Source organism: Pogona vitticeps, chromosome 4, assembly GCF_051106095.1.
Source record: "Pogona vitticeps strain Pit_001003342236 chromosome 4, PviZW2.1, whole genome shotgun sequence".
Lineage (NCBI taxonomy): Eukaryota > Metazoa > Chordata > Lepidosauria > Squamata > Agamidae > Pogona > Pogona vitticeps.
The window spans coordinates 168,825,073-168,848,856 of NC_135786.1; the positions used below are offsets into that span (position 1 = coordinate 168,825,073).

The 23,784-nt window shown below is 42.0% G+C and overlaps 1 protein-coding gene and 1 long non-coding RNA gene across 4 annotated transcripts in view; one reads left to right on the top strand and one right to left on the bottom strand.

Moving 5' to 3' along the window:
- Positions 1-23,784, top strand: part of LOC144589239 (uncharacterized) — a 701,357-nt gene that overhangs the window by 317,396 nt on the left and 360,177 nt on the right. The gene's annotated exons all lie outside the window — the stretch shown is intronic.
- The window catches only part of CTDP1 (CTD phosphatase subunit 1), a 74,389-nt gene that overhangs the window by 2,199 nt on the left and 48,406 nt on the right, over positions 1-23,784 (bottom strand). For all 3 annotated transcript variants that reach the window (XM_072998718.2, XM_020781623.3, XM_020781622.3), the window contains one exon: positions 21,859-22,031. In XM_072998718.2, coding sequence (XP_072854819.2) covers positions 21,859-22,031 — 173 coding nt within the window. The remainder of the gene's footprint in view (positions 1-21,858; positions 22,032-23,784) is intronic.

The following is a 23,784-nucleotide window of genomic DNA, read 5'->3' on the forward strand; positions in this document are numbered from 1 at the left end:
TCCCCACCTCTCAGCTGATCTGCACTGTCTCATCTCAGAGGCTTCCCTGAGCTTGCTCAGCAGGTAAAAAGGCAGTGCAAAAGCACCCAGGGAAGCTTCTGAAAGTGGGGATTTGCTGTGGGGGGGCAGCCCCCCCACGGCATAGTGCCACTTTCAGAAGCTTCCCTGAGTGATTTTGCACTGCCTTTTTACCTGCTGAGCAAGCCCAGGAAAGCCTTTAAGACCCAGCGCCGATCAGCTGACAGGCGGGGATAGGGGGGGAGCAGAGAAGAGCACAAAATGGCTGCCGGGAAGGCAGGGAAAAAGCTTGAAATACAGTGGTGCCTCGCTTAGCGATTGCTCCATTTAACGATGAAATCGGTTAGCGAAGACTTTTTTGGAGCATTTTTGTGCTTCATTTAACAATGGTCCCTATGGGCAATTTTCGCTTAGCAATGTTCGGACCATGCTTCGCATAACAATTAAATTTTTGGGTCCCCGGTTTCGCTTAATGATGGTTTGAACAGCTTCATGTTTGCTGTTTTTTAAATGTTTTTCTGTTATTTATAAAGCTAAAGCTTACTGTTTAAAATGTTTGAAATCATAAAGTGCTCTTAATAAACCCTTTGTTAACCAAATTTGACTTTGTTCTGACTCTTTTTAAATTTGTTGTTGTATTCCCCCCCCTTGAGATGCACTGAATAGGTTTCAATACATTTCAATTGGGGAACCGCGTTTTGCTTAGCGATGTTTCCTATGGCAATTTTCGCTTAAGGACGGCAATTCATTCCTATTGGAACAATTATCCGGTTTTCAATGCATTTCAATGGGAAACCACATTTTGCTTAGCGATGAAATCGCTTAGCAGCGATTTTTTCGGAATGAATTAGCACCGTCAAGCGAGGCGCCACTGTACTCTAAAAATTGTGGTTTTCCCCTGCCCCTGGGAGGCTTCTGAGAGTGGCGCTTGCTGTGGGGGTGGGGGCCGGGGGCGCGGGGGAAGGGAGGTTCACTGCCTTTCCTGCACGTTTTTTGTTCGTATCTCGAAAAGAGTTCACAAGTCAAGTCCACTTTTCCCTAGTAGAGCAGTTCGTAAGTCAAAATGTTCGTATCTAGAGCCGTTCGTAAGTCGAGGGTTGACTGTAAATCTATTTGTGATATTTGAGATGTTTCCCCATGTGCTGGGAGGTGATCGCCTTTGTTCTCTGATACAGGAGCTGATGAGGGAAGTACCCTGGATTTGGAGGGTTCTTTGGATATCAGAAAGTCTGTAATTTTGGGTTGTCATGCCTTCTCCATTACCAGGTTATGTTCACTCCTATCAGTTTGGTTAGTGATATATCTTCGGGTGTCACGTTTCCAGGGGTTTTAACAGGCAAAAGTCCAATAAACCAGTCCAATATCAGAAGTCCACTAGATGCAAAACAGATACCAAAATGCCAGAGCCAAAACACAAACCGTAGTCAGAAGTCAGAGTCCAAAGTCAAGGGTCCAGAAGACAAGGTCCAAGATGAGCAGGAGTGTGAATGTGAACCACAGGAATTGACTTGTTGCTTCCATGAGCTTCCTAGCCTTCTGGGAGCTGATTATATAGCAAAATACTCACTGAACTGCTGGAAGCCTTTTCATCCTGTCAAAACTCAGGACTAGCTGACCGGATGTTTTTGCGGGCAGCATTCAGGCGATCCTCTGACCTTTGTGTCATATGTCTTTGCCGAAGCCTAGCCCTTATCCTGGCTACTGGGGGAGAAACATCTGGTGGTGATTCAGCTGTCTGTGCTTCTAATCGCTCAGCATTCTCCTCAGCTACAGTTGACCCCTCAGGTTCCAGATCTTTGGCTGAACTCATGACATCGGTGGAGTTCCAGAGGGGAGATGGCGGTAATAATGTCTCTATTCCAAAGCTGCTTCTGGTACAAAGCTGGGGCCTCCCTATTTCTGTGTATATCGGATATAGGTGTAATGGTAACTGGAGTGGTTTCTTTAATCTGATGCAGCACCAGAGGAGAAAGAGTCAAGTCCAGCTCCAAAGATTCTGCTAGCTCCATGTCAACCAAACTTCTCTAGTCCCCAAGGCCGTCAAATGACTAGCAGGAAAGTCAGAAGAAAGTATCAGCCTATTTTGTAAGCTTTTTTTAAAAAAATGTCCTTATCGTCCCGGCCCGGAGAATTAAAGAGCTTCTGCTAGTCTTCAAGATATGATGCGGCTGGGAGTTTCTCAGTTAGATAGTGAGGAATGGCAAGAAATGACAATAATTCCTCCTGGCTCCTGGATACATCAAGGCAGCCGATGGAATAAAGTAGATAAAGTGAAGTAATTAAAGTAAATAAGTAAAGTAAAATAAGGTAAAACCTGCAGAGGTTGTATTGGCCAATGGTTATGTAGTGAGGAATTTTGTCCCATTATACTGCATGCAAACACACACACACACACACACACACACACACACACACCAAACCTACTGCTAATTCTAGCTGCCCATATGTAAACATGTAAAACGTGTGCATTCAACAGACAGTAAGTTCTGGTACTACACTGGTGTGCTTGATTTTAAATATAAGTTTTTTCCCCCTTACAGAATAGTATTACAGTGGTGCCTCGCTTAACGGGCGCTCTGTTTAGTGATGAAATCACTTAGTGATGACTTTTTCGGACCGTTTTTGCGCTTCGTTTAGCAATGGTCCCTATGGGCGATTTTCGCTTAGCGATGGTTGGGACCATGCTTCGCGTAGCGATTACATGTTGGGTCCCCTGTTTCGCTTAACGATGGTTTAAACAGCCTCATGTTTGCTGTTTTTTAAATGTTTTTCTGTTATTTATAAAGTTAAAGTTTACTGTTTAAAATGTTTGAAATCATAAAGTGCACTTAATAAACCCCTTTTTAACCAAATTTGACTTTGTTCTGACTCTTTTTAAATTTGTTGTTGTATTTCCCCCCCCCCCCCCATTGAGATGCATTGAATAGGTTTCAATGCATTTCAATTGGGGAACCGTGTTTCGCTTAGCGATGTTTCCTATGGCAATTTTTGCTTAAGGACGGTAATTCGTTCCTATTGGAACGGATTATCTGGTTTTCAATGCATTCCAATGGGAAACCGCGTTTCGCTTAGTGATGAAATCGCTTAGCAGCAATTTTTTCGGAACGAATTAACATCGCTAAGTGAGGCACAACTGTAATTCTACCCTCAAGCATTTCTTTTTACAAGTTCTGTTACACGATATTTTATTGTCATATCTTGCCCTGTATGGAACAATTAATATGCTTAGCTGCAGAAAGTCTTAACCTACACGTGAATTAACACCTCTGCTCCTAATTCAGTTATTCCCAGATAGGAAAAACCTTGAAATTTATGTACAACAGCAACTAGGCCAAATAACGGCAAACACAAAAGCCTGTGAAGTGCCGTTAAAATATGGATGCAACTATCAGCACTTGACACAGCAGCACATGCATGATGACTGCAAACTTTAACACTTTTCAGAAACCACCTCCAAGGTTTACTCCATCTTAGGGAGCAGGGAGCAGGGTGCATGGAGGTGGATTGGCACACTGCCTCACTCTTGATTCCATCAATAAAAGCATTGCTTGGTGTTTAGTCATAGAAAACTGGCATAAATGCCACACATTATCCCCTCTCCAAAAAAACACCCTCCAAGTGTGTTCTTTATATACCACCTTATAGTATTTAAAGCACTCTTTGGGCGGTTTACAATTTAATTGTGCAGGCTACACATTCCCCCCTGCCCTGGCAAGCTGGGTACTCGATTTATCAAATTCGGAAGGATGGAAGGTTGAGTCAATCTCGAACTGGCTACCTGGGATTGAGCCCGGGTCATGAGCAGAATTTTGGCTGCAGTTGAACAACTGTGCCATGAGGCTCCTCACTCTTTCCACATCATCTCCCATTCCCTTATTTTTTTGGGAAAAGGGGATTTTTTTTTTCCTTTTAGCCTCTGAATACAATCTTCTTTTACTGGTTTCATTTTGTAGTGCAGTGAATAGGTAACACAGGAATCTATAACACTTGCTTCCTTTTCTTCTTACTTGTTCCTTGGCAGGGCAGAGGGCATCTTTCTATCAAATACTTTTTCAAAGTCAATGAAGCATATATATAGATCTTGTTGTACATCTAAGCACTTTTACACTAAGAAGTGCTTCTCTTTTGCCCATTTCCAACCTAAATCCAAACTGTGTATTGCTTATGTTATTCTTCACATTTCTTTGAATTATTTCGTATATAATTCAAAGAAAGAGCTTTAAAACTTGGTGCATTAAATTGACTATCTACATTCACTGCAGTTTTTTTCATTAACCTTTTTCAGAATTGTCAAAAATACTGGCTCTAACCATTCTGTAGGAATTTTTCCTTGGTTCCTTGTTTATTATATTACAGAACTTTGTCAGAATTTTAATACCACTATCTCCCATGGCCATTAGAAACTGTTTTCAATTTCTTGGTCCAGGTGATTTATCTTCCTTACTAATTCTTATTGTGTTTTCAATCTCAGATGTTAAAATAACTGGTCTTTCATTGTTGTCATGAATATCATTTTTAAGTTCAGGCTGATTATTGAAAAACATTTCAGCCATACAGAAAGTCCATATTCCCTTCTTTTCATCTGTAGCAAACAATATTTGATTATGATTACTTACTAAGTTTTCTGTAGATTTTTTAAATAATGTCGTTATTTCCTTAATACACTTACTGTATGCAATTATTTCCTTAACACACTTAGAAGTCACCATTCTTATTTTGCAAGTCTTCAATATCTTGACATTGATTGTCCCTCCATCTTTAACTTTGCTGATCTTTCTTCAAATTTCTTTATTTATAATTTTATACATACCCTAATTCACATTATTTTACTTTCTTCTCCTATTAAGCCAGCTATTTCACTTGCCATTCTCTTCCTTCTCATGCTGTTAGGAAATATCTTTTCTACTGAATAGAATGCAACCCTCTTCCATGGTTTCCCACAGGTATCCTACATTCTTAGTATTCACATTTCTATTTTCCTTAAGGCATTCTTCTATTTCTGTACTTATTTATTTCACTTTTTTGAACTCCTTTAATTTTCAGACTCCTAACTTCCTCTTTACCTGTGGTATTTAGGGTCGTTTTTAAAGTTTTACTCTCAGTTTTATAACAAATGGGATATATTCTGAATTTATGTCTTCCAAAGGATGTTTTTGCACTTATTGTGCTATTTCAGAATCTGTGATTTATAAGAATGTATTTGATTTGATTATGTAGAATGTGTTCATCAGTGTGCTGAAAGGACATCCATGTGGTGTCATGGTGGTGGTAAAGGGGACTGTCAGAAATTTATGTAGGATGTGATCACAAATGGCTCATTGCTCCCCAAATCCAATCTAGCAAAGGCAAAGACACATAGAAACAGACATATTATACACCTTGATTCTAAACTAACCCTGAACTTGTCATCCCAACTACAGTCGTAAGACATTTAGTTCCTCTTTCCCCACACTTCTATTGCAAAGACCTTAGACCAGAGGTCATCAACCCCCGGTCTGTGGCCCTGTGCTGGTCTATGGCCTGAGCCGGACAGGGCTATGGAGACAGACCTCCCACCACCCCCGCATGCACTCCCCTACCCACAGCTGCTTTGTGCACACACGTGCATGCCAGTGCTGGCGTGAGCGCTCCCCCACCCCTTCACACATGTGCCCAAGCGCCTGCATGAAGGGGTGGGTGCATGGGGGTGCAGGCATGCAGGCACTCCTGCGCTTGCGCGAAAGGGTGGGGGAGCGCTCACGCCTGCGCTGGCATGCGCGAACACATGGAGGTGCCCCACCCTCTTCAGGAGCTCGGTCGGTCCGCAGTCCTAAAAAGGTTGGGGAACGCTGGCTTAGACAGTGCATTTTGTGGTTTGGATTAACTTTGGGTGAAGTTCCTCTTTTCAACATCTATTGTAGTGATTAATTCCTATGATTAATTTCCAGATTACAATAAGTTTCTCAATATCCTCTTGCTCAGAAGTTTCAACTTTGTACTAGAGATCAAACTAGAAATCCTATGTACCAGTTACTACTATATTTCTTAACTAATAACAATAAACTTTTTTTTCTGATAGAACCTTGTATTTAATATATCTGTTTCTTGGCGAAACTAAATTAGTTTTCCTCCTTATTCATTTCTAACTCCTAATCCACACTCTAATATTACTTTATAAACTCTACCAACTTTAAAATTCAAGTTTACTAATATAACATTAATATTATGCCTCTCTGTAGGATTTGAGTGTGAAGTTGGCAATATATTTCATCTTCTTTTTCATCCACTGCAAGGTCTGCAATGTAAGGGGCTAAATATTTCTGCTGTCTGTTCCAAAGGACAAATGCACACTTTAAAAATTTGCACAATTATCTGTATACTTCTACTTAGAGCCTTATGTAAAAGGTGCTGAAGGTTGTTAGTTCCACTCGGGTGAATATGTTCACTTTTGTCTGTTTTAATTTAAAAGCTTTAAAACTTCCCTGAAGACCATATGTTCAACTCCTCGATTTAAATTATTTTAAAAACACAGTGGAACCTCTACTTACAAACTTAATCAGTCCCAGAAGATGTTCATTAGTTGAAATGTTCATAAGTAGGAGCAAAATTTCCCATAGGAATGCACTGAAAACCGATTAATCTGTTCTGGCTGTTTCTGGTTCTTACATAGAGGCGCTGTTCGTACGTTCGTACGCTAAGCCAGTTAATCCATTCTCTACCACTAGGGGGAGAATTTTTCTTCTTTTGACCTAAGATGAACTTAGGTCAAAAAAAGAGGACAGGAAAGGAGGGGGGGAGGGAACACCTTCTAAACAGAACACCTTTAAAAAGAAGCACCTTTTAAACAAAACCAAGCACCTTTTAGGTTAAAAAAAGGCAGGAGACCACCTTTTAAACAGAATACCTATAAAAAAGCCACAGAATCCAATAAGCATTATTCCAGCACAGAATTCCTCATCACAAAAAGAGAGTCTAAACTGCATTTTACAGTCAACCTGCATCAACAGCCAGAACAGCCCCTCACAGAATATTTTCTGATTTTAAGAAAAAAAGACTGTGGAGTCTAAACAAGGGGTGGGTGGGTGTAGAGACTTGAGTCTAAACTCCATTTTAAAGCCAGCTTGCACCAACAACCAGCAAACATTATTCTAGCACAGAACTCCTCATCACAAAAAGAGAGCATAGAAGGGGGGTAGAGACTTGTCTAAACTCTATTTTAAAGCCTGCTTGCACCAACAATCAGCAACCATTATTCCAGCACAGAACTCCTCATCACAAAAAGAGAGTTGGGGGGGGGAGAGACTTGAGTCTAAACTCCATTATAAAGCCTGCCTGCCTGCATCTACAACCACCACAGCCACTCAGAGAATATTTTCTGATTTTAAAACAGACTTTAGAACATTTTAACCACACACATTTTAAAACTAAAACGGCCAACAGTTAACTGAAAGTTCAAATTTCATGCTTTCCCTGCCTCCCCCGCGTTGAAGCTCTGTTTGCAAGTAGAAGCAAAATTTTGCGAACGGAGCTGTTTGTAAGTTGAAATGTTCGTAGGTAGGGATGTTCATAAGTACAGGTTCCACTGTATATGTAGATATGCTAAAATTTAAATCTCTCTTATCAGTGATACCCAGAGTGGTGTAGTTGATACAGTGATAAAATAGGACTCAGGAGGCCTGGGTTCAAATCCCTACTCAACTATGGAAAGTCGTAGGGGGTGTCGAACTGGACCTCACTTGTTTAGGTATCTGGTTCCAAAGCCAAGGACTGGGAGTTCAATTCCTCATTGTATTTCCTTGACAGGGATTGAACCCTATGATCCACAGGGTTCATTCCAGCTCTGCTGTTCTACGATTATTATTAAAACTACTCCTTAAATATCTCACTTACCCTGAAATCCCTATTAGGGTCACTAAAATTCAGTTCCAGCTTGACAGCATGAAGCAACAAAATTTAAATAGTTCACTTACTTTAGCCTAACCGTTTTCCCATTGTGCACTCATTTTCCATCTTACAGTATAGGACAGGCAATGTATTTCCTCTTCAGTATCTAGATATATTGAACCTTATATCATACCTTAGTGGACAGAATATGTAGAAAAATGAGAACCGGAAAGCTTTCTGTACTTGTCCTATCTTGTTTTCTCATCCTTCTGTCTGAGGTACACATAAAAATTGTGACACTAATCTTGCTCAGCTAGGTCCCTAGGTACTCTGTGGCACACTTTGGGAAAAGTTAGAGGGTTGCCGTGGGGAGGAAGGAACACAGAATCCTGCTTCTGTATTTTTAACTCTTATGAACTTCTATGCACTTATCATGATTTTTGTCTCACTCAACCCTGCAGAATTTATTTTGATGAACAATAGATTGCACTGTTAATTATGCAACTGATGGTGTCTTGTGACTGTCCCTTCCCCTGGTCCACAAGCTGCTCCACATGCAGCTGTGTATTAAATGATGCAGTTAATTGTGCACATAATTAAAATATGTCCTTAAGATACATCTAGTAAATTAACAGTATACATATGACCAGCAGACGCCTCTATTTCAGGCCACTGGCATTATCTTTCTCCTGCTGAAGTATGCTGGCGATTTGTCCAACCCATTGATTAGCTGCTTGGCAGGCTGTAAAAAGGATGGTTTTCATGAAGTGAGGAGGATGGCACATGTGGAAGATGATGCATATACAGAACTCTTCTTCATGTGCCAATATTTATCATAACTCTACTCACTTTATCATAACTCTACTCACTCCAAATCACTAATCAGCTGTTTAGTGGGAGGGACAATATACCTCAATGCATGGTTTTGCCAATTTAGATTATGTGCTGCCCTACCAGATACCAAAGGATGTGGTGGCACTGCGGGTTAAACTGCAGAAGCCTCTGTGCTGCAGGGTCAGAAGACCAGCAGTGTAAGATCGAATCCACGCGACGGAGTGAGCTCCCATCGCTTGTCCCAGCTCCTGCCAATCTAGCAGTTCAAAAGCATGTAAAAATGCAAGTAGATAAATAGGTATCACCACGATGGGAAAGTAGCGACGTTCTGTGTCTAGTCACACTGGCCACGTGACCACAGAAACGTTCTATGGACAAACGCTGGTTCTACGGCTTGGAGACGGGCTGAGCACCGCGCCCTAGAGTCAGACACGACTGGACTAAATCTCAAGGGGAACCTTTACCTTACCAGATACGTTGGTTCTCAGGAATTCTGGAGTGTGCTCCAGAGCAATCAATCACCTGGCCAGGGGAGAAGGTTGTATATGTAAAAGTGAGACAGAGCACCTTGGCTGGGGAGAGGATGTGGGCAAAAACATCAGGTAAAGACTGCTCTCTCTCTTATCTTTTACCATTTTCTGCAGCTACAGATTTAACATTTAGTTTTAGAAAGTGTTTCACCTCTTGAGTTTTCTCTGATTGCTTCAAATTAAAATTTCTTATTCTTCTATTTTTCTTCTTCTCTATCTTTTGATGTATTACTTGCTGGGTGTGAATTTTTTATTTCATAAACTGTTATAAAAACGTTATTTGTGCAAGGATGCACTTAATATCTGCAGGGAATCCAGTTCCATGAAGAACACAAGGTCAAACAAATTCCATGATTACCTTGCTGACGTCATCTTTCAGAAGTTAGAAGAAACAACAAGGGGATCAGCTATCCAAGATATGGTCGTAACATAACAGAGATAAATTGATCAATGAGGTGGAAACTGTGAAAGTTTGGTGGAAGTCACCATGTTTGCTTCTGATTTATTACACTGAGAAAAAAGAAAGCTGAGAACAGTATAACACACGCTCTAGACTTTAGGAAAACTGATTTTGGTAAACTCAAATAAATACCGGGTTGGGACAGAAATACTCAAAAAGAAGGAAGTCCATGATGGATGGGAGTATCTTAAGAAAAATGAAAGCACAATCACAATTCCTGTGAGGAAGAAATGTTCGCTAAAGAAACTGTGGGTGTGTAAAGAGCTATCAGACGAGTTACAATTTTAAAAAGACACCACCATGATGTGGAATGAGAGGCATATCACCAAGCAAGAGTACAACGAGATAGCCAATATCTGTAGAGAGAAGGTTAGGAAGGCTATTGCTCAAAATGAGCTCAGACTTGCAAGAGATGAAAAATAACAAAAAGGATTTTTCAATTACAGTCAAAGCAAAAGGAAAAACAAGGAAATTGTAGGACTTTTACATGGAGTGCATGAAGAGTTACTTGGGGGAAGAGAGAAGGCAGATCTAATGAACTCATATTTCACCTCTATTTTGTCACAAAAGGAGAATGACAAGGCAAGAGCTGGAGTTGGCTGCTTTTTCCTAACTCTGTGCAATTTTAAAATTAAGAGAATGATTGAGCAGGACTCCTCTCTCAGCCAAAACCCCTCGTAGGCTTGCTGTTGAGCATTTAATGAGGAGGAGAATGCTGCCTTAGTTCACTGGAAGAAAGGCAAATACAGATGTAATAAACTGCAATAGTAATAGTGGAGTGTAATAGTGGAGTCTGGTGCAATATGGTAGGTAGAACAATGACCTAAAAGAATTCTTCACAGCAAGAAGGGTGATAAAACACTTTGTCATACAGAAGTTTTGCAGGACGATCCTCAGTAAATCATAGCAGTATTATTTATGAGCCTGTGTTCTATCAAGTTCTTGTATATTTGTGAAAACTGCCAAATAGAAGAAGAAAAATGGATAGACAGCAAACTTAGTGAAGTTAATAAATTGTTCTGCTGGAAGACATTTGTCTTCTTAGAAGTGCCTCTTAAGAGGATATGCGCATTAAGTAGCCTTTTGGGATAAAAACACTGGCATAGAAATATGTAGGAAGATTCCATCTGTACTGTATCTTTTACCCATTTCACTGACCTTTCTGACAAAAAAGGAGAAACCTTTAAATGTGATCTTCAGGAATAAATTAGAATTATATTACTTTCCCTTTCACGGACTGCTGCCTTGTCGTAGTGAAGGGGCTTGAGTAATTCAGAGAAGCTATGGACTATGCAGTGCAGGGACACCCAAGATGGACAGGTCATAGTGGACAAACCTAGACAGCATCTTAAAAAGCAGAGACATCACCTTGCCGACAAAAGTCTGCATAGTCAAAGCTATGGTTTTTCCAGTAGCGATTTATGGAAGTGAGAGCTGGACCCTAAAGAAGACTGACCGCCAAAGAACTGATGCTTTTGAATATTTAGGTTTCACATTCCAACTGGCCATTTTGTTTGAAGGTTTCCCTGGTTACATTGCCTATGTTCATGTTGTAACATGCTGTAATGATATTATTGCCATGAACAAGGTGTGTTGTCCTTTAATGAGGTTAGGCTGGGAAGGAACATTATCCAGATGAGCAGCAACTGGTATTGCTTGCCTTCTGAGATTTCACAAATTCTTGGTTCCGAAATGTTTTTGCTGCTTCATTTTTTTCTGCATTGAAACTTGCACTTCTGAAGGAATAATCCCTGAGCCAGATCCTTTGCAGAGGTAAATACGGGGTTGGATTATACTGTCATCTCAAGGGGAAGTCTCCTTGAGGGAACTGGGAGTGCAAGTTTTGGTGTTAGTCTAGCCTGGAATCTCAATATGTCTGCTACACTTGTGGTGGGTCATTTTTATTCTTGCTGCTCTTTGATGCCCAAGCAGCCCGCCTGGAATGGAAAGGTTTAGCCAGGACCTACGCTTGTTGATTGTGGTCATGGTAGATCTTGCACCAAATGTCACTGACTGTAACTAATAAAGCTGGGGCCATATTAAACCCCACTTCTTTTTCTCCCCTAAATGTAGTTTACTGAAAACTGATTAGATATGAGACAAAGCAAACTACTTCTTCATAACCCACCCTTATCTTCAGAAATTTGTTAATACAGTACTGTATGTACTCACGTCCACTACCTTAGGACTTGCGTACATGCTCATTCTGAATCAAGATAAAATTGGTTTGCTAGGAAGTCCAGCATACCATCTGGTGTAATCCTTACATCCAAATGGCATATGGACCTCAAGCAACTTCTGCATGAGTCTGCTATAAATTTGCCAATTTTGTGAAGTGGCTTAAGAAGAGAGCTACTTCAGGATACTGGCAAATTAAACATTTCATCAACTCTGTGGAGAAGCCAAGGAAGTGGAATTATTTTTAAAATCTGTACTAGGGCAGAACATATGTGCTGCATTATTTTTTTACAAGTACTTTTAAAAGACAAATGGTAAATTTCCTCCTGGAAGCATTAGGAGACAGGAGGAGGCAATGAGGGGGATTTTAATTTTCTCTTAAAGAGAACCAGTTGAGAGAAGCAAATGAAAATCCCCTTAATGGCCCCTCCTGCTTCTGGGAGGAAGTTTTCTACTACTGTATCTCTGCTTAAGACTATGGTGAGCTAAAAAGCATAAGAAAACAATATTAGCAAAATTTTGGACAAAAATAATACAGTGGTGCATCGTATAACGAGTGCCCCGTTTAACGATGAATTCGCATAGCGATGGCATTTTTGCCATCGCTTTTGCGATCGCATACCGATGTTGCCTATGGGGAAAAATCGCTTTGCGATGTTTTCCCCATAGGCACCATTTTCCCCCAGCTGAGCGGCGGGAGCCTCCGAAGGAGTGCTCCCGCAGCTCAGCTGGGGGAAAATGCCTGCGGTGGCCTTGGAAGGACCCTTCCGAAGGGTCCTTCCGAGGCCACCGCTGGGATTCCCCTTCCCCGCGGCCAGCTTCCCCGGCCATGGTCGGACTCTCAGGAGTCCGAGCATGCATGGGGTAGCCTGCCGCGGGTCGGATCCAAGCCGCGGGGAGAGGGTGGGGGGATCTGGATGCCTGAAAGGCATCCGGATCTCACCACCTTCCCCCCGCGGCCTGAGGAGGGTGGGAGGCATGGCTGGACTCTTCGGCAGCCACCGCAGCTCGGATCCGAGCCGCGGCGGCTGCCGAAGAGTCCAGCCATGCCTTCCGAGGCCACTGCTGGGATTCCCCTTCCCCGTGGCTGGCTTCCCCGGCCATGGTCGGACTCTCAGGAGTCCGAGCATGCATGGGGTAGCCTGCCGCGGGTCGGATCCAAGCCGCGGGGAGAGGGTGGGGGGATCCGGATGCCAGAAAGGCATCCGGATCTCACCACCCTCCCCCCGTGGCCTGAGGAGGGTGGGAGCCATGGCCGGACCCCCCCCGTGGCCTGAGGAGGGTGGGAGCCATGGCTGGATTCTTCGGCAGCCACCGCGGCTCGGATCCGAGCCGCGGTGGCTGCCGAGGAGTCCGGCCATGCCTCCCACCCCCCATCTCCTGTGGCTTGAGAAGGGTGGGAGGCATGGCCGGACTCCTCGGCAGCCACCTTCAGGCATCCGGATCCCCCCACCCTCTCCCCGCGGCTTGGATCCGACCCGCGGCAGGCTACCCCATGCATGCTCGGACTCCTGAGAGTCCGACCATGGCCGGGGAAGCCAGCCGCGGGGAAGGGGAATCCCAGCAGTGGCCTCGGAAGGCATGGCCGGACTCTTCGGCAGCCGCTGCGGCTCGGATCCGAGCTGCGGTGGCTGCCGAAGAGTCCGGCCATGCCTCCCACCCTCCCCCCACGGCTTGGATCCGAGCCGCGGGGGGAGGGTGGTGGGATCCGGATGTGTTTCAGGCATCCCGGGCTTGGATCCCACCCGCCGCCGGTTACCCAAGCCATGGGTAACCCGCGGCGGGTGGGATCCAAGCCCGGGATGCCTGAAAGGCATCCGGATCACCTCACCCTCCTCTCGCGGCTTGGATCCGAGCCACTGCGGTTACCCCAGCCATGGCCAGACTTCCGATCTCCCCCCCACACACCGGGCAGCTTCTCCCGCTGCTCCCGATGGTGGGGGGGGGAGATCGGATCGGCTTCTCCCTTTCTTCTCCACAGCCCGGCTGCTCCCAAAGCGCGGCCCCGACTGTGCTTGCAGCAGCGGAGGAGGTGCCCGGTGGAGGAGAAATGACAGATCGGCTCCTGCCTTCTCCTCCACCGGGCACCTCCTCCGCTGCTGCAAGCACAGTCGGGGCAGCCCTTTGGGAGAAGCCGGGCTGTGGAGATGAAAGGCAGAAGCCGATCCGATCTCCCCCCCCACACACACTGGGCAGCTTCTCCCGCTGCTCCCGATGGTTGGGAGGGGAGATCAGATCGGCTTCTGCCTTTCTTCTCCACAGCCCGGCTCCTCCCAAAGGGCTGTCCCGAAGTTGCTTGCAGCAGCGGAAGAGGTGGCCGGTGGAGGAGAAATGACAGATCGGCTCCTGCCTTCTCCTCCACCAGGCACCTCCTCCGCTGCTGCAAGGACAGTCGGGGCAGCCCTTTGGGAGAAGCCAGGTGGTGGGGGAGAAGGCAGGAGCCGATGCCGTCTTTCCCCCCTCCCCCGAGGCTTCTCCCAAAGGGCTGCGCCCGATAGTGGGGAGAAAACCGGATAATCCGTTCCTATTGGAACGGATTATCCGGTTTTCAATGCATCTCTATGGGAAAACGCGTTTCACTTAACGATGTTTTCCCATAGCGATGTTTTTTTTGGAACCAATTAACCTCGCTATGCGAGGCACCACTGTAGTATACAAACCATTTCTAAAAGGACAAGTTTAAGTAAAAAAACTGATACCATTTTCTAAAAATACACCCCGTTTTCCTGAAAACAAATAAGAATGTAAAACACTTGTTTTCAGCAAGGCTCCAGGGTTTCCAGCAGAAAAAGGAAGCTAAGCTTTGCTAGTCTACAGATGCAATCTAGTCTAACATTAAACATGTACAGTGGTGCCTCGCATTACGATCGCTTCGTTTAACGTAGAAATCGCATTACGATGAACTTTTTGCGATGTTTCCTATGGGGGAATTTCACTTTGCGATGATCGGTTCCCTACTTCGGGAACCGATTCTTCACACAACAACGATTTTCCAACAGCTGATTGGCGGTTTCAAAATGGCCACCGGGTAAATAAAATGCTCCCCACTGTGTTTAGGGACGGATTCAACGCAAGACAGGCAGCAAAAATGGCCGCCCTATGGAGGATCTTCGCTGGATGGTGAGTTTCAAGCCCATCGGAACGCATTAAATAGGTTTTAATGCATTTCTATGGGCTTTTTAATTTCGCTTTACGATGTTTTCGTTCTACAGCGATTTCGCTGGAACGAATTAACATCGTAATGCGAGGCACCACTGTAGGTGTATGCATACAGGTACACACACACACAAACACACACACACAATCTGAGCATATGAACCGAAGCTAGCCCACTGATTATCAGGATGAACTATTTAAAATCTATTTCGGCAGCAGTGGCTCATCTAGGTAAATTTTAGGCAATACATAAAAATATTAACATTAACAGATAACTCTCTCAGAGCTTTGCCAAGTAGACCTTTTAATTTCCTTCCTATTCCATTTCCTTTCCTTTCCAAGAGATTCACTGGAAAAGTAAAAGAGAGATAAATGGAGTAAAGTAAGGTGAAAAGGCAATACCATTCTTTCTTAAAAAACCCAGATAGCTAGATGGATGGAGAGAGACACACTGTCCTGCTCATTCATTGAGGTGAGATGGAGTGCAGGCCAATCTCAGGCACATTTACTCACCAAGTTCACTGGCCTTACCCTGAAGTAAATGTACCTATCACTGTAGCCTTAGTTTGAAAAAAGATGTGCAATACAAGATGGCAGGGGATAAGATTAATGACTGCTTATCAGCCGCAGAGAGAGTGCAATAGAGACACAGGAAAACTCAGAGTCCGGACATGGGACTGACTAGCAGAGGACAGAATGCTGTAGATAGGGCTACCCGTTATCAATAAAAAATGATGATATCTTCACCACCACTGTCCACTCCTCCCATGAAACAAGTTGACTGTATTTTGAGCTTTCAGAAGATAGAAGCAGACAGTAGTAGGAAACCAATTGTTCAAGCCAAGTGTAAACATATGTATCAGTGCTCAGGTGGTAAGAACTAGCAAGCAGCATAGGACGGAAGCACAGCAAGCTGATCTGGCCTTTTCCCTAGTAGAAGTTCTTCCAATAAGAGTGCTTCCAATTCACTATATCTATATATCATAGATACAGATACAGATACAGACACACACACATACACACACAATTTTCCATGTATAAGACACCCTCATGTATAAGATCCCTCCCTTTTCTAACCAAAAATTACGACAACTTAGCTTTAAGTATTCAGCCTCTGACTGAATACTCTGACATGAACATGAGTACTGCCTACAGGCTCCGCCTCCAACGAGGTGTGTTCCAACTGGTTTGTACAGCATCATCTAACATCAGTTACGTAAGGCTTGTGATTGGACGAAGTGAAGTCTCCTGACTGTAGAAAGCAAAGCCTCATGATTGAAGGAAGCCTGTTTGCAGAGGCAAGGTATGGGCCATTTTGTTCTCGCCTCCACTTCTGTGTATAAGACGACCCTCAATTTTTAGTCTAAAGATTTTAGACAAAAGTATCATCTTATTATACACTGAAAAATATGGTAACACAAACACAGCAGACTACACTGAGGGATGAATACATGAGCAACCTTAAGCAGCTGAGCCAGCCAGCAATCTGCATCCAATCATACATAGGCATATATGTAAAAGTTTTAGTTTTCAGAAGTGCCTCAATGTTTGTATATTTGCCCTCCACCCAATATCTAGATCACTTTCTCTCCCTAAAAATCATAAACTATTTTGTGGAGCTTGCAAAATGATAGCTGTGGAGATGTGTCTTAAGAAGTTGCAGTTCCATTCTAGATTCTATTCCTGCTTCCTTGAAGCAGCAGCAGCAGCGAAACATCTTAACTTTTTTGAGGCAGACAACTGGAGGCGGTCAGGAGTGGGAAGCAGTCTGCTACTGGGGCAATGGCTTACATTCGGACACTAACATTTACTCTTTTGAATAACTCTTTAATTAATTCCAGTTCCCTCTAGAAGCAAGAGAAATCCACCACTAAAACAAACCTGACAGCCGGCCATCCAATCTCTACTTTAAAATCTCCAGTGAAAGAAAATCCATCATCTATGAAACAATCTGTTTTACTGTTGAAAAACTCTTACTGTCACAACGTTTTTTCTAATATTTAGTCAAAATTAATCTTGTGTATTTTTAAAGTCCTACCTCCTAGACCTGGAAAAAAAAGTTTTCTTCATCATTCAACAACCTTCAAATATTTCTCTTCTATAAGTTAAACATTCACAATTCCCTCAACCATTCTTCATATGGACTGGTTTACAGACCTTTTATAATTCTGGTCACTCTCCTCTTGAGATTTTCAAGCTTCTTAATATCCTTCTTAAACGGTGGTGTTGAGAACTAGACACAGTATTTCAGGTAAGGTCTGACTAAAGCAGAGTGGAGTGGTACTATTCCTTCCCTTGATCTGGACACTATACTTTTATTGGTGAAGCCTGATATAGTACTGTTTTTTTCTGCAAACACACTGTGAATTCATGTTTAGCTTGTGATCTACCAAAACCCCTAGATCTTTTTCACAAATACTGCTGGCAAGTGAGCTGTCTCCTTGCCTATATTTGAGCATCTCACTTCCCCCATTTAGTGCAAGACTTTTGATTTTTCATTGTTCAAACACGTTGTTTCTTTTGGTCCATTACTTCTATCAAGATCCTCTTGAATTAGGATTATGTCTTCTGAACTATTAACCATCCCCCCAAGCTTGATGTCATCTATAAACCTCATGAGTATTCCATTCACAATTTCATATAAACTTCTGTTTTCATTCAATAGGTAGTTATAGAAATCTTTTCATCCACAGTATTCTCTATGGCCACTTCTCTGTCCTCTGATGTTCCAGTAGCTCAGAATCACTGCTGAGCAAGGTCTGCAACTGTTGTCTTTGTTTCAGTGGCTCTAGATTGTTGTTTGTGGAAGGGACTGGGAACAGCTGCTCCTGTTCCAGAAACTCTAGAGTCCTTGTCTGAGGACAGGGCCAATGTTGGCTGGCCCTATTTTAGTAGGTCAGAATCGTCCATGGTGAGGGCCTGATACCAAGTCTGTAGCTTGAAAGACACAGCATGGTTCCTGAAAGTCTCAATTCTCTGTCTCTCATTCCTTCAAATGCTTGCCACTTGCCTCTCTAGACAAATTTATATTCTGCTGTTCTTCCATAACAGTCTGGTCTGCACCATCAAAACATTCTTCACTTTCTCTGATAAACTAAACCATGAAGAGATGGGCCTAGAGATGCTATTATTTTACTCTTGGTAATATTATTAAGACAAATAGTATTATTTAAGAAGCAATGCACTTGGACATAATGTTACTTTAAAAGCTGGTACTTCATGAGCATGAATTTATAGATATTTTGTAGGAGGCTAAACCAGATGGCTAATCTGCAAAGTTATATGGGGAAAGGTGTTAAATTTCTAGGCTATTCCATCGCAAACCTCAAAGTAGGCATCCTCAGATAAAATGAAAACAATCTACCCAGGCAAAATTCAAATAATTATCTTTATGTACTTGCTGCTGCTAAGTACATTTTAACATCTGAGTAAGTAGACTGATTTATGAAAACTCAATCTTGTTAATGATTGTTGTACCTAACTGTTTGAGGATAGCTGTGCCTTCAGCTCCTATTGTTTTCAGGTTGATGGGGGACATGAGATTCTGTAGTTGATCTGAGCTGTATTCAATAAAAGTTATTTGAAAGGGAGACTTAGCATAAAATAGCAGAAAAATCATAAAGTTTGTTGCTATCTCTTTTGGGCCTGAACAGAAATTCTGGTTCCCAGATAGCAGGAGTAATTAGTGATCTGAGTAAAGGAAGGAATGCTACACTCTCATGTTTCATTAAGTCCATGTATGTATTGACGATATAACGTCATGTTTCAAATGAAGCACATTCTATTACACAAAGTCTATGCTATTTTAAGATACCAATACAATAAAATAAAATAAAAATACTGGAAAGAGAAGACCAGGAATTGGGCCTTCTTGGTGGTTGCAGCACCTCAATGGAATCAACTCCTGCCCAAGATTCGCCCGGCCCCTTCACTGATGACTTTCAAGAAACTCTTGAAAACCTAGTACTTCAGACAGGCCTTCCAAAATATTCCATCAAGAGAACACACAGTTTCCTCGAGTCCCTAAGGTGCTACCCACCATCTTGAATGCTTTTATTATATGCCTTGATTTTTTAAAGTTTAAAGATTAATATATGCTTATTGTCTACTTCAATTTGATTGTTTTATGTTGCCATTGTTTTCTCATTTTGTTGTGAACCACCCAGAGTCGGCAGTATACATACATGCTTAGATACTTACATACTGTATTTTTCGCTCTATAAGACACACTCCCCCCCAAAACAAAGTGGGGGGAAAGTGCCTACGTCTTATGGAGTGAATATTGTAAAACAGCGCTCCCCAGGGCCCAGTGGGGGGATGATAGGGGGCCTCCAAAGCATCTGAGAGTGCCTTCCAGGACTCTTTGGTGGCTCCCCCTACCCCCGTGGGGCCAGTGGGGGCGAAATTATGACCTTCCAGGACCCTTCTGAGGCTTAGAAGGGTCCTGGAAGTTGGCAATTTCGTCCTTCACTGCACCTGTGGAGACGGGGTGGGGAGCCTCCAAAGGGTCCTGGAAGGCGCTCTTGGACCCTTCCGAGACTCCCCCCACCTCCACCCTCACAGGACCAGCAGGCCGAAATGGCCAAAATATTTTTTTCTTGTTTTCCTCCCCTAAAAATGAGGTGTGTCTTATGGAGAGGTGCGTCCTATGGAGTCAAAAATACGGTACTTACAAAATACAGTGGTGCCTCGCAAGACGAGTGCCCCGTTTAACAACGAAATCCCATCACGACGAACTTTTTGCGATCACAAAAGCGATCGCATTACGATGTTTTAAATGTTTGTTTTTTTGCTTTGTGATGATCGGTTCCCTGCTTCGGGAACCGATTCTCACAAAACGATGATTTTCAGCCAGCTGATCGGCGGTTTCAAAATGGCCGCTGGGTAAAAAAAAATGGCTCCCCGCTCTTTTCTGGGACGGATTCCTCGCTGCATGGGCAGCGAAAATGGCCGCACTATGGAGGATCTTCGCTGGACGGTGAGTTTCAAACCCATAGGAACGCATTAGTTGGGTTTTAATGCGTTTCTATGGGCTCTTTTATTTCGCATTATGACGTTTTCATTCTACAGCAATTTTGCTGGAACAAATTAACGTCGTAATGTGAGGCAACACTGTAAATAAATAAATACACCGAGGGAGGCCCGGAGAGAAAGAACAAGAAACTGGGCCTTCTCGGCAGTGGCCCCTAGCCTTTGGAACAGTCCTCTCCACCCAGAGATCTGTCTGGTTCCCTCGTTAGGTGTTTTTAAGAGCCAACTTAAGACCTGGCTCTTTGGGCAGGCTTTCCCTCCTGTCATCGATTATTTCTTATTTTTCCCCCATCTTGAACTATATTATTATTGTTGCTTTTTATTTTATTATACTGTTTTTATTCTATTTTTATGTTAGCCGCCCAGAGTAGACATGTGTCTAGATGGGCGAGGTAAAAATTTAATAAATAAAATAATAAATAAATAAAATAATAAAATACACAGTATATTTCTCAATGTACTCTATCTCAAAATAAATAAATAGAATGTGTGCAGCTTTTTCAAGCACAACTAAACTTTCAGTTTCAAGTACTGTTAAACCTTTTCACATACATATATTTGCCAGAATCTATTAGATGTCTGCTGTCCGGATAGTTCCGGCAGAAGAAAACAAGAGCTCAAGTCTCCACTATGTCTCTGGGAAAAGAACTGCCATATGCAGCTTTGGAGAAGGTGAGCATTCTGAGCATTCCACTAGAAGAATGGACTGGTTTACTGATTCTGTATTCCTTGGAAATTGGGCATCGGTCCTCATGAGCTGGAACTAACTACAGGGAGCACAATTATTATTGTTATATTAGACATCTGGAACTGCTTTTATCTGGAAGAGGAATTGCTTTTTAAAATATATTATTTATTCCTTTATTATTTCAATTTATATACTGCCCCATAATCTAGCGCACTCTCTGGGCAATTTACAGCATAATTACGCATGGAACACTTTGTCCCCCCAGCAAGCTGGGTACTCATTTTACGGACCTTGGAAGGATGGAAGGCTGAGTCAATGTTGAGCTGGCTACCTGAATCCATCAGGATTGAAGTCTAGTTCTGAGCAGAAGTTTGGTTGCAGTACTGAACTTTAACCACTGTGCCACAGGGGTCCTATATATTAGGATATTATGTATAAATGCAAATCTTGTAGTTATATGACTCTAAAATCAGTAAATATTTTTGAAGGTGTATCTTTCACTTTACAGATTTAAGAAACTTTTATGAGAGACGACACAAAATTGAGTAATATATTTCATATTCTCATGTGGTTCACACTCCAAAGACCAAAAGCTTTTGCTTTCAGTTTTTGATTAACTGTAATTCAGTATAACATCTCCATCCCAGTTTATCTTGCTTCATATGTTGATAAATAGCAGTTTAAAACAAGAAAGGTCCAACTTCCTCTTCCTGATTACCCATGAGAGGATGAGCTGCATTAAGACTGAGGATTACGCACATGACATGATGGTAAATTATGGTTAACATGCCCAAATCAGATCAAGAGTATGTGAGCACTTTGCACTTTCAAAAAACACAAATTGGCAATGCTGTTTTGGAATTCCATAAGAGAACAAGGAAATTATTTTATTAAAAATAAAAAGGCTTTAAAAAAGGTGAAAATGCAGATATTCTATCCCTTAAAGTTTCACAATTCTACATATGTATATGCACACATAAATACTTCATTCCCTCTTAATCTATTACTTGACAAACATTTATACTCACTTTAAGTATGTGGCTCTGAATAAAAGGCAGAGAGCAGGAGTATTATTAACTTGGAAAAGCTAAAGTGCATACCTGGGTACACTGCCTGTCAAACGTCTTTCACTTGATGTTGTCGACATCGGCCTCTCCTCTATATTTACATTTAAAGTATCTTTTGGATTATTCTGTGGTGCTTCTTTTCCTTCTCCTGCTTTCTTTTTTTCACTATCACTGTCGTCACTGCCTTCGCCTAATATGTCATCAACCTGCCAAGTGAGGAAAAGTTAGTAGATGACACAACAGTCCAGCCTAAAAATTATATAACGACCACACCAATTTAAACAGTGATTTCTAGTTGTCTTCTAACATTGTGCTGAAAACATAGTATTATATGCATTTGATTTGAACTACAATTTATGACTTTCTATGCAAGCTTCTTCCAAACATCTTAAAACAATACAGTGCAAAACACGCAACAATCATTCTAATAATCAAATGAAAAAGGGAGGGGCAGAGTTAAGCATTCATTTTCGGTGGGTAGCACTCAGTTCTACTGCAGGCTTTCAGAAAAGCCTTGAAAGTATATTCTATAGGTTGCTTTTCCTTAATGTTTTTTGGGCATCAGATTCTGATCTGTTTCTGATCTGTAATACTGAACTCTTATCTCTTTATTTATTTAAAATACTTTTATCCCACCTTGCTTCTTAAAAAGAACCCAAGGTGGCTTATATTATTAAAAAAATGTAGATGTTAAAAATAGTAGGTATACAAATACAGTATTAAAAAAGAATTTTAAAAGTATCTCATTAAAATTAAATAAGAATTAAGTATTACATTAAAAACAGTAATAAAATTAATACTAAAATACTAAATTCAATCAGGGTGCCACCTTTACTGTTTCAGCAGCTTTGTGGGGATGTGATCCTGAAATGTGGATTATAAATCTGCTACATAATTGGTTCCCAACCTTGGGTCCCCAGATGTTCTTGGACTACAATTCCCAGAAATCCTGGCCAGGACAGCTAGTGGCGAAAGCTTCTGGGAATTTTAGTCCAAGAACATCTGGGGACCCAAGGTTGGGAACCATTGTGTTACATGTATAATAATAAACAAAAATGACCAGAGTTAATAGCTAATCATCATTTCAACTAAAGAAATTCAGCCTTAAAACACTATCCCATGTTAACAAGTTTCACTGTTAATTGTCACATACTGTATAATGATTTCCTATGAAAATGAGTATTGGTTTCAAAATATTTCCATGCAGGAAAAAAAATGTCATAGTAGCTGGAGCCAAAAGAGAAGGTGTGGTGGAAGAGAATTAATGTGCTATATTTTCTGTCTTTTACTGAATAAATGTTGCTTCAGAAGTGCTTCTTACGAAAAACCAAAACAAAGAACAAACCAGTATGTGCATAATTGAGTCAGGGCTTTATAAACTAGTTACAAGACACAGTGGCGCCCAATGTATTTCTTCACTACTTTAACCACTTAAAATATAAGTACGGAAATAACTGAGCAAGACTATTAACTTCCCTGATGTGCATTCATTTATAAATATTGTCTTATTGCTTGTGCTGAATTGCATTTTACTGTCTGCACACACGCTCAGGTTTTAAAGTAAATGTTTTGCCATTTTGAATAAGGTGGCACCACCAATAGTGATGTGTCTTCTATATGCATTTCCAGAATTAAGGGGCCTGCACCATCATCAGCAAGAACAAAAATTCATCAACTTACTTCAACTACATCAGCATCTAATATGAATTAAGTACAGAATTGTTCTCAGTCAAAGGTTACAGAAAAATGGAATCAAAAAAATTCCAGAAGCTCATTATTCCTACATGTTTTAACTTTGGATTTCCAGACCTCTCAGGCTTGCTTTTTCCATGATATTTCTTAGAATTTCAACATGGCAGTCTGTGCTAGCATGAAGCCAGCAAAGCTTTAAATAAGGCAACTCCTCCACCATTTTAGGATCTTTCCTCCCCACCTCAGCAGGATTTGCTTGGCCCACAG